At 46.1% G+C, this 12,006-nt stretch overlaps 1 protein-coding gene across 1 annotated transcript in view; it reads right to left on the minus strand.

The window, feature by feature from the left end:
• The window catches only part of CACNA1B (calcium voltage-gated channel subunit alpha1 B), a 362,074-nt gene that overhangs the window by 184,046 nt on the left and 166,022 nt on the right, over positions 1-12,006 (minus strand). The window contains exons 5-6 of the mRNA XM_066580423.1: positions 6,965-7,117; positions 4,345-4,535 (exon numbers count right to left, since the gene is read on the minus strand). Coding sequence (XP_066436520.1) covers positions 4,345-4,535; positions 6,965-7,117 — 344 coding nt within the window. The remainder of the gene's footprint in view (positions 1-4,344; positions 4,536-6,964; positions 7,118-12,006) is intronic.

A 12,006-nucleotide genomic window follows, 5' to 3' on the forward strand; every position in this document is an offset into this window, starting at 1 on the left:
CCCAATCACTGCCAGCCGCTGCACAACTAACAGCACTATGATTGGTAAAGCATGAAGAGGCCTTAGAGCTCGTCGGAGTGCCGTCGCCCTGTCAATCAGCTGATCAGGTAGGTCATCAATACTAAAGTCCCAGAAAAAACCTTTAATTTCCCTAGCATTAGACTGTTTAAAGAAAACCTATAGTCTACAGTCCAATGAATACACCCATACCCTGCTGAGGGCCTGAACTGTACCTTCATATGCCTACAATATTCCATATGAATCCTTAGGAGGCCAAATTGTGGCATGTTCCATTACCGCATAAAGGGGTTTTCCAGTTCTAAAAAATGTGATTACCTGTCCTCAGAATAGGTCATCACAGATCGGTGGGGATCAGCTATTGGAGGAGGCCACAGCTTTTGGGTGAAGGCCGCTACCTCTTCTCAGGCCTGTGATGTCATATTCATTTGTCACATTCAAACAGCAATGACAACAGCTGAACGCTGGCAGACCCCCACTGATCTGATATTGATGATTAGGATAGTCCATTTAAAGGGGTTGTCTGGAACTTTTGGGAACTTTCCTACTGATGATCTATCCTCAAGATAGGTCCTAAATAGTTGATCGATGGGGTTAGCCACTCAGGATCCCAGCCAATCAGCTGATTCTTGAGCCCGCTGTCAGTGTGGACAGCGCTGGAAGCAGATAATGCTGTCTGCACCGGTCTGCTGCAATGTTTACAGCATTACCTGTTTCCAGCGTTGTCCACAAGGACATCGGTGAAGGGAATTGGCTAATTGGTGGGGGGGGGATCCTGAGTGGTGGACCCCCCCCCCCACTACTGATCAACTATTGATGACCTATGTGCACGTGAAACTCACCTGTGTGAATGCACCCTAAGGCCTCATGTCCACGGCCGTGCAGGTAAAACACTTTGTGTCTCCCAGCAGCAGTTTACCGTTCTTTGTAAATACCGTCTCTGTCCATGTATGGATGTGAGCGTACTGTGCACGCCCGCGTATAATTTTTTTTTTTTAAATCCCCACTATGTTTCATAGCGCAGTTATGTATGAAAACTCCACCCATATATATACTGCGTATGGACAGCGTTGCATACACTGCCTATACCAGTGATGGTGAACCTTTTAGAGCCCGAGTGCCCAAACTGCAACCCAAAAGCACTTATTTATCAACACGTGCCAACACGTCAGGGGGAGGGGCTTATCACAACGCATGATTTAACCCCCGTCATTCTTAAAAAGACAGGGCCACTTTAACAGCATGCAGATTTTGACTCCTTTTTGGATGCGGAAATACTGCAGAATGTTCTCAGCGGAAATTTCGGTCACAAATTCTGCAGCATTTCCGCATCCAAAAAGCAGTCAAAATCGGCACGCTGTCTATTTTGAAACAGACATGGCCATTTCCACCACGTGTAAACATACCCCAGTGGTAATAGTGACACCCCACAGCGGCCCCCAGTGTAATAGTGACACCCCACAGCAGCCCCCAGCGGTAATGGTGACACCCCACAGCGGCCCCCAGCGGTAATGGTGACACCCCACAGCGGCCCCCAGCGGTAATGGTGACACCCCACAGCGGCCCCCAGTGTAAGTGACACCCCACAGCAGCCCCCAGCGGTAATGGTGACACCCCACAGCGGCCCCCAGCGGTAATGGTGACACCCCACAGCGGCCCCCAGTGTAAGTGACACCCCACAGCGGCCCCCAGCGTAATAGTGACACCCCACAGCAGCCCCCAGCGGTAATGGTGACACCCCACAGCGGCCCCCAGCAGTAATGGTGACACCCCACAGCGGTAATGGTGACACCCCCCAGCGGCCCCCAGCGGTAATAGTGACATCCCATAGCCGCCCCCAGTGGTAATAGTGACAGCCCACAGCAGTCCCCAGCGGTAATAGTGACACCCCACAGAGGGCCCCCCAGTCTGTGCTGCAGCTGATCCCTCTGCCCTGTCCGCCGCTGCCTGTCATCGTGGCACCGCCGTACATACATATGCCTTCTAGTAGGTGGCACTGCAGAGGTATTGTTCCATCTCCCTTATTTGCATATTACCCAGAGGAGCATGCATGGCCTTATAAGTCTCCTCACTCACTCACCATCTCAATAAGGAGAAAAGATAACATTCCTGCTACACACATAGGTGCATGGATCGAAAGTCCATTGACTTTCATTGATTCCATTCACCCTGTATTACGCGGCCGTGCATTGCACATGTAATATGCAGTGAAATAACCCCCGTGGACCTGAGCCCTAAGGAGAATGTTCTGCATCTCACTCTTGATAACAGGCCCCATAATTGCTACGCAGGCTAGGTAAGTCCTTACATGACTGTATATTTGTTTTTCTCGGCTCTCTGTGACTCCACTATCAGGACATGCCTTGGAGCCCATGCGGGGAGATTATACCCTCGTTAGAAGGGCCGCTACAGTATGAAGGCAAATGACACCCAGCTTTCCTTTCAGTAAAACCAGCTGTAATTCGGACAATAAGAAACAGGGATTTCTGTTTTGCTGCGGCTCCTCGCTGCTACATCGGGTGCTTCCACTTTACAGCTAATTGGCACATTTCTATTCAAATCTCAGTGTCAGCTCCTTGAGCCATTGAACAAGCAATATTATCCTACGCAGGACAGAATGTCCTAGATATCCCGTATGCCTCGAGAATTATAATCTTCATCAGAAACCTTCTATTAGTGGAGAATGCAAAAGTAAAAATCAGGGTGAACCGTATCCGGCATCTGGTCTCAAAATTTGTCAAAAAAAATTGGCATTTTTCATAGTAGATAACTACCTACCGAGGTATATACACCGAATGGCCATTTCATTAAAGACCCCCATCTAGTGGGACTTCCTTTGGCCTCTAGAACTGCAGCAATTCATTGTGGGGTAGACTCCACCAGGTGATGAAATCATTCTGAGGAATATCGGCCCCTGCGGACAGGAAGCTTCTTGTAGTTGCCGCAGGTTAGATGGAGGTGCAGACATGTTCTGTCCAGCTGACAGGAAGGGTTCATCGATTCATGCTGCTTGCACCATATGCTGACCTCGGTGCAACAGAAATCTGGATCCGTCTGACCAGGAGATGTTTGTCCGCTGCTCAGTGATACCATTTTTGTGCTCTTTTGCCCCTAGAGTCTCATCTTTCTGTCTCTCTTAGGGCTCATGCCCACAAGTGACGCGGGATTCCCCTGCGGATTTATGCCGCAGGAGTACCGCGATTAAAAACAAAAAAGTGCCTGCGAGTGATCGCAGATTTCCGTAGTCTCCATTGACGCTATATTAATGGAGACCTCCTGCGGCGTAAATCTGCGAAAAATAGAACATGCTGCGATATTTTTCTCGCTGCGGAAATCCGCGATAGAATTCTGCATGTGAGCAATGGCAGGCAGGAAGCTATTAGGTTCAATAGAGCCTAACAGCTGCAGAATTCACACGCGTTTTTTCCGCAGCGGGAAACGCATAGCGATTACATACGTGCGCATTCACCCTTAGGGCTCCTACCCACTTGCGATCATTAATGCTACATTAACGCTGCGTTTTTTTACCCGAATGTTGGGACTTTCTAAAGTTTCCCCAACTTTCTCAAGTTTGTGCATTGCGATTTTAACATTAGAAAGTCCCATTGACATCCGTGTTAAAAAAACGCAAGTGTGTGGGAGCCCTGAGACACAATGGCACTGGAACAGGTCTTCCACTTGTATAGCTGCTATGGACGGATACGTTGTGCATTCAGACATGATGGAGCATCAGGGATATATCTGATGCAATTTGCTTGACCATGCAGCACCTGTTCCTCAGAATGATGCTTGACATCCTCCTCTGACCCCTTTCGCTGATTAGTTGTTTCCCCTTTCACTTGATGTTTTCCTATGATCACGCCATTTTCGGTATAATCTCCACACCATTATACAAAAAAATCCCACAAAGTTGTCATCTTTTAGATCTGGCCCTGCTAGTCTAGCGCCGATGACCAGGCCTCGTTGGGAGTTGCTCAGATCACTCAATTTTCCTGTCTAAAGTGGATTCCCACTTTCCATACTGGGAAGTTCCAATCTTAAAAGGGCTGGTTTCTCTAATAAAGTGGCCATTCAGTGGAGCTTTTAATTAGAAAAAAACAACCCTTCCCAACATGAAAATAAAAATCTCCCCATCTGTTCAAACCTGGTCCAAATCCTAGATGGTCCCATGGCCAAATAAATCCAAGCTCATTCCCCAAATCCTCTATCTATACATTTCTAAATGCCTGGCCCTTTAAGAGATTCTGCAACATCCTACTAACATGAATGAGAAGTCCTCTATAAAGCTGTCCTGACTGCAGTCCCTGGAAGCTCTTAGTTACTCACATTATACAGGATGTCCGTCCATCCTTCCATGGTAATGCACTGGAAAACCGTTAAGACCGCAAACAGGATGTTGTCAAAATTAGTGATTCCGAAGTTAGGTCCTTTCCAATATAATCGGCACGCTGATGTTTCGTTATCACAGGTCCGGGCCGGCGCTTCTTCTCCACATGGGAAATCAGCGTTGGGTTCATCTATTTACAGAAAAAGAGTTTTGACTGGTTAGGGGTATATCAAACGTTACCTATAATCTCGCCCTATAATGAAGGATATGCATACAGCTGTCACATACAGTATGAGTCGTGACCAACTAAGAAGGTTTGTAAGGCTTCATGTATGGCTGTTTCCTTTATGTCACATTGGGTTTTATTGGTGCTTCAAAACCGCAATACCTAAAGGGTCATCAGAGGTATTTCAGCGGTAAGGGCACAGTACAATAGAAAGACCCCTTCCCAACTCGGCCCGACCACTTACAGCGGCACCACTATTTGTCACAACCAAGAATAAAGAATGAGAATACGGGGAAACAAGAACAAAAGCCTACAAAAGACAAAGACAGATTCACAGGCAACATATATGGAGACTAGGGAGAAATACCTGCCTAGCGGATATAATGGCCAGGCCTACCATACATTAGTCAACTACTGAGCCAATGGAAGAAAACCTGAGATCCCCAGAAACGGGCAGCAGGAAAGGAGCCTAGGAGCTGATTGGGAAAGTACGAAGTCAACCACATCTGGAAGGAAGGAGAGTCTTGAACGGTAGACCATGGGAGCCATGTGTCAATAAAGGTAGGAGAAGTCCTCAATCCAGCAGAAATCATATCCGCCATTCACATTATCTGCTTGAGCTCCGAAACCCACGGAGCATTGGATGTGTTTTTTTTAAATGTACTAACATATTAGTATATGAGGAGGAAGAGGTCATCTGTGTAATGATATGGCCACAATGATATCTGTAGACATGTTAGAAGACCTGCTTAACCCTTATAACAGTATCACGTCTATGACAAAGAGGAACCATATCCGTCCTTGAATTTATAATAAGTGACCATACTTCTGCTGGTGCAAGATGTTCATAAGAAAAGAACATGCATTGGTGGAGAGAAATTGGAGCAGCTTGGGCTGTCTAGCTTTCTGCTAATCCGTTTAAGGCCTGGCACTCTCTCTGCCCGCCACATAAGGAGAATCGGAGGGAAAACACATCTTTGGATTATCTCAAATTATTCTAATTTGCAGAGGTAAAACCCAGAGAGTCTGCAGATGTGATACAGTAGAAAGTTATTAACACTGCCTGACATCGGTCTCTAAGCTCCCTTGATCTCCAAAAAAGCCTCTCTAGATAGGGATGGGTGAGCTTCTCGGAGATAGATGCCGGCGGAGCTCTCATTTCCTGGAGGTCATTTTCTAGTCTCAAAGCTGAAAAAACTTAGACAAAAGAACAATTAATGTAGCTGCAAACAGCCACAACAAGGCTCTTATGGAGATTTCAATCTCTTTGAAATACCATATTCGAAAATTCATGATACAAGTTATGCAAGCAAGAACTGGAAGTATAAAATGTTCTCAAGGGATGCAGGGAGATGTGCTAAATTATGTTTACAGGGCTCGTCAGATTGGACAACCTTGTCTCATACAGGTTGCCATCAAACAAGGTATTTGCAAGGGATCTTGCAATGGCCGGCTTAACTATGTACGACCAGGGCACTGCACAGGGTGCCGGTCACTAGCTCATGGGGGGGGGGGGGGGGGGGCGGTACCAGGAGCATATAGGCTGGAGGCAAATCACCCCTTCAGGTACATCCAATCAGATGATCTTCTGCCTTCGTAGTGTCTTGTGGAGCTACATGAACCAATCTGCTCCTGGCTGTGTCTTCTCCCCTAAGTTGTTCCAACGTGCCTCTGTAAACTCTACACTCACCTTTCCATCGGCGCCCCCGAAACACAATTGTTCAGTTCTGCTACTGTATTTATATGAACTTGCTTGGTTCTGATACTGTATTTACCTTAGGAGCTTGGGTCTGGTACTGTATTGATGTTATGAGCTTGGTTCTAAGTGCAAATGCGTTCTCAATAGGTTAGTGCTTCTCAACTCTAGTCCTCAAGGCACCCCAACAGGTCATGTTTTCAGGATATCATATAGTAAGAAGACCTGTAGCGATGCCTGAGGCACTGATAATAAATACATCACCTGGGCAATACTAAGGAAATCCAGAAAACATGACTTTTTGGGATGCCTTGAGGACTAGCGTTGGGAAACACTGAAATAGAAAAGAGACAGATCCGTTCCTGCTGTAGTGACCAGACTTGGTATTACACCCATTTCTTTCAATAGGCACTTGACTTGCAATACCAAGCCTGGCCACTGCAGCAGGAACGAAGCTGTCTGCTTCCTCCAGAAATCAGCCATGTGCACCAACTCAATCCTAGGTAATGAGCCCCTACTGTTCTACTATTGATGACTGATAGTCATCAATAGTTTACAACTAGACAACCCCTTTACTGGGTCTGAGTTCTATCCAAGTTCTGACAGTTGCAAACTCGAATGGAACTTGAATGTTAAACTCTCCCGTGTGAACAGACCCTAAGTTACATACTCGAATCTGAAATTGTCTGATTCTCACCTGTTTCGTAGGAGAAGCAAGTTTTGTGGAACTTTCCTATATAAAACTCCAGCCCTATAATAGCAAACATCACAATTGCAAAGAAAAGGAGCAAGCCGATTTGAAGAAGGGGAACCATGGCCTTCATAATGGACTTCAACACCACCTGTAGACCTGAAATGTAGAACAAAGGGATATGAGGTAAGCATTTACAGATGTAGAAACAAGGAAAGATCAAATGGTCCATAACAATTGGTATTTAGTGTATAGTGCTGAGCAAACTGAATCAATGGAGCCGTTTCAGGTCAAACTTTGCTATAAGTTTGGGTCGGCACAAACCTGAGCTGAGCTATTGAAAACAATCGGAAACCCTTGCCGATCCCCTAACGCACCTGAAAGCCTGCCGGAGGGGGGCTACTTCACAGAAAAAAAGACGCGCATCCGTGCAAAAACACGCGTTGGCGAGTGCGATGTCTGTCCAAGTTTCTCGGCACGATATTGCGCTCGCCTGTTTGTAGGGAGTCCAGGACTGATATAAGTCCTAGATTCATCAGTTAGTCCAATTGTTTAGATGAAAAATGATGTTAGATATTGACTGAAGGAACTCAGTCTGACATGTTGGAAAAGGTCATTGGTCATCGTTATATTTCAGAAATTTGCCATAACGAACAGATTGGCACCAATATACACTGAATGGCCACTAAATTAGAGACCCCATCTAATAGCATGTTGGACCTCCTTTGGTCTTCAGAACTGCAGCAATTTATTGTGGCATTCAACATCAGAAGACCAGTTCTGTGCCAAGAAAACATTCTGCACACCATTACTGCACCTCTACAGGGCTGACAGGAAGGGGTCATCAATTCATGCTGCTTGGCCAAATTCTGACCTCCCATCATCATTTCTATGCTCATTTGCTCAGTGGAGCCTCGCCTTTTCTGTACTTCTTAGGCAGTGATGGCGCTGAAACTAGTCCTCTTTGGAGGATAGACTCTTAGCTCTGCCTCAGACTTCATTGACGATGAACTGTTTAGAGATCTGAGACAGGCTGACGGCTAGTGGGGACGTTGGGATCCGTAAAGGGGCTCTAACCTCCTTATTTCACAACCCTGCATTCCCCCCCGGGACAGTAGAAACAGAGCTTCCTCTGTTGGAGAGAGGTGAAGGATACACGGTGCTGCCAGATAGCGAGCTCTGGGGGTCTTCCATCATTTAATGCCTTACAGGCATCCCGACCAGATCTGAGACTAAGTTGGCTGGAGTATCTCCAGTTGTCTTCCTTCTGGAGGGCTAGGCTGGGGTCGTGTCGCCTCCTGGGCCCTCCTGAACCCATTGAAGAACTATTCTTACGAGTTAGCCCCCCACCCCACCCGCGGCCTCTCCAGGATTTATGGTATCATGCTAGAGAGGCTTACACAGGGCCTCCCGCAATACACCAAGGCGTGGGAGAGGGACTTGTCCCTGGAGCTGCAGGACTCTGATTGGGAGAGAGCATTCACGTTTGCACACTTATAACCCTTGACCTGTGTGGCGCAAGAAAAAAGCTTTAAGCTCCTCTCCAGGTGGTACAGATGTCCAGACTTGATCCACCGTATATTCTCCTCAGTGCCGAGTTCCTGTTGGAGGTCTGGGCTTGGCAGCATGCTACATATGTGGTGGGAGTACTCACATATCCAGCCTTTCTGGAGGTCTTTGAGCTGTATGAGGGTGTGTCCCGTAGCACGGAGGAGGCCTCCCCATTACTTGCTTTACTCTCTGTTATCCCTGGCCTTTTTGCCATGATTAAAAAAGGTCTTTTACGTTATTTCCTCATTGCGGCCAGGGCTGTTATCCCATACCACTGGCGGAGTACTTTCTCACTATTGATTCTGGAGTTTATCTAGGAGTTAAACCAATTAATGTATATGGAGGATTTTGGGGATGAGGGCTCAGAGGCAATGTGCTCGAATGGACGCGTCTGGTCGCTATGGAACACATTTTGCGACTCTGCCGAGTTCCAGAACATAACGGGATGGTGAGGAGTGGGTCCTGTCAGGTTTCCTACGGGACAGGGGAGTGGGGCTGCTACATGGACAACCACGGTTGGGTCTGAGGCCTTACTTTGATAGCCAGTAGAGGGTCTCTCACCTCCTGCCGGATGTCCCTTTTTTTTCGTCCCCCTTTTCCTGGTCTCAGGACCTATTGTTTCCTGGTTTTTTTTTGATTTAATGATCTTTTCCTTCCCTTTTTTCCCCTCCCGTTTATCGATTCAGGAGTTATAAAGTTGATGTGTTCCGAGTATAGGGGGCAGCCGCGTCGATGGACATGGTCTTGCACCGATTTAATATGCAGAAAGGGCTTACCAGGGTTGTATATGACAGATACATAGCAAGCGCGGGAGCTGCCCTGTCTTTTTTTGTGTATTTTATTTTCCAATTTCCATGTATTTGTTGCGGTCCTGCGAGACCAGCGATTGGTTGTGTTTCTTTTTATTTTTGTGTAAAATCACACAAAAAGTTCTAAAAAAATACTTATTAAACATATAAAGGACATGGTCATCCGTAATGACAGTCTAATCAGATCAATTAATGGAATCCAGAGTACCAATAAAAAGTCTGTAACAGGCCCACAAACTGGTCTTATATAATGGGGCAGAGACCATTTGGACCAAGTCAAACTCTAGGACTTGGGTTTGACCAAAACCTCTGCACTCTCTACGGTTAAACTTCTGAACACTAATATGTCTTTCTACATCAGTCAATAATGGGCTTTAATAATAATGGGCTGCACATACACCTTATTAAGCGCTCTTTTGCACGAGCCAATATCTCGGCCGATGTACGCTACCCATCTGATGCATTGGTTTCCAATGCATCAGTCCAGATTGGTGTATTCCCAATGCGTAAAAACATCCAGCCGGCAAAGATAGCGCATACGCTGCGCATTTTGGCTGCATGTTTTTACGCCAGCCAAAAGAGATAGTTCTGGAACTATCTTCATGCCTGAATACGGCGGCCGCTGCCAAAGACTCCTATGGAAGCCTATCACAGCTGCGGGAGAAGGGAGGTGAGAGGGAGTTTAACAGCTTCACTTCTAAACTCCCTTCCCCTTCTCTCTCCCTCTTGCCAACAATGGGAGGAGGCGGGATGGGGCGGGAGCTAGTGTGCTAAAGTCCCTCCCCTCTCCCTTACAAGCAGCTCCCATAGGATGGAGCGGAGAGGGGGAGGGACTAGGTCTGGTAAGCTCCCGCCCCCTCCCCTTGTCATAAGCCGGCAAGGGGCGGACAGTGGGCGGGAAGGGAGTGGGAGTTTAGCAGAGCTGCTAAAGGTATACCCTGCTAAAGGAATATTGAGATATACGCCGCAGCCTTGGCCATCTGAATGGGCGTTAAAACTGGAGTAGCAGCCATGACTTGTCACAGCTGCCTTTTATTCACATGATTTTCGGCCACGCTGTGACCATGACTCGGCCGGCCGGAAATGTTCATGCCTGTGTGAATGAAGCCTAAAGTGGTGGCTTAGCTGAATACTGATAGCCAGGTTACTGTTCTAACAGCCAGGAACGCAGAAACCTCAGATCCTGGCAGTTTAACCCTTTACATGGCACAATCCATAGCAACTGCAGCATGTAAGCAGAATAGGCTCTTTCTGACACCCATCAACACTCCACAGTGCGACTGCAAGGTACAAATGGGTTGCCATGGCAGATAGAAGCCCGACAAAGGCCTTCATATCTGCCATGTAACTGAGCCTATGAGGCCTCCCCTCCCACAGAGTCTAATAGGTTGTTGTCATAGGCTTAGTAGAATGCACTACATAAGTAATGCAGTGTACTATCCAGTGATCAAACAATCGCATCTTCAAGTCCCCTTCAAGAACTAAAAAATAGTGTCAAAAAAGTTCAATAACGTTTAATTTAAAGAAAAATATCCAGTTAAAAAATAATAATACAGATTTTCCCCACAAAACTCATTTTAAGTGGATAAAATACCAAAAATATTTAAAAACCAACAGCTAATAGATATTATCGCCTTGGTAACGGTCCAAGCAATGAAAATATTTTGTTATTTATCTCCCATGGTGAACGCTGTAAAAAGAATTTTAAAAAGTAATGCCAAAATTGCTTCTTTTGTTCGTCTCTCAAAAAAATGTAATAAAAAGCAGTCCAAAAGTCATATGTACCTCACAATGGTACCAAGAAAAACTACACCTCTTCCCACAAAAAATAAGACATCAGTCAGCTCTACTGCTGTAAAAACAAAAATGTTATGGATCTAAGGGCTATTTCAGACGACCGTATATCGGCTCGGTTTTCACACCGAGCCGATATACGGTGTCCTTGTCTGCAGGGGGAGGAGGATGGAAGAGCCAGGAGCAGGAACTGAGCTCCCGCCCCCTCTCTGCCCCTTGCCACTATTTGCAATAGGAGGGGGCGAGATGGGGGCGCAGCTAAGTATTGTTGCTTAGCTCCGCCCCTTCCATTGCAAATAGTGGCGAGGGGCGGGAGCTCAGTTCCTGCTCCTGGCTCTTCCATCCTCCGCCCCTACAGACAAGGACACCGTATATCGGCTCGGCGTGAAAACCGAGCCGATATACGGTCGTCTAAAAAAGCCCTTAGACTGCGGTGATGCAGATTCAATTGTTTTCTTTAAAAACGTGTTTTTATTGTGCAAAAGTATTTTAAAAATCTGTATACACTTGGTATCGCAGTAATCGTGCTGATCCACATAAGAATGTTATCACGTTATTTTTACCGAACAGTGAATGATGCAAATGCAAAACCCAAAAATTATGGCAAAATTAAAAAAAAAAAAAAAAAGGCATACAAGACATTATATGTATCCAAGTGGTGCCATTAAAATATATAGCTCATCCCCAAAAAACATAAGCCCTCCTATGGCTATGTTAACGAGTTATAGCTCTTGCAATATGACGATGAAAATCGCTTCGCCCTTAAGGCGCAAAATAGGTAGGTCACTAAGGGGTTAAAATAACTAGATTTGTAACTCATAAGATCAAATTATATAATAAAATGAGACAAAAAAGTGCAATGTGTAGTCAGTTAATGCTAGATTTACAGCCCCA

Source organism: Eleutherodactylus coqui, chromosome 10 (assembly GCF_035609145.1).
Source record: "Eleutherodactylus coqui strain aEleCoq1 chromosome 10, aEleCoq1.hap1, whole genome shotgun sequence".
NCBI lineage: Eukaryota > Metazoa > Chordata > Amphibia > Anura > Eleutherodactylidae > Eleutherodactylus > Eleutherodactylus coqui.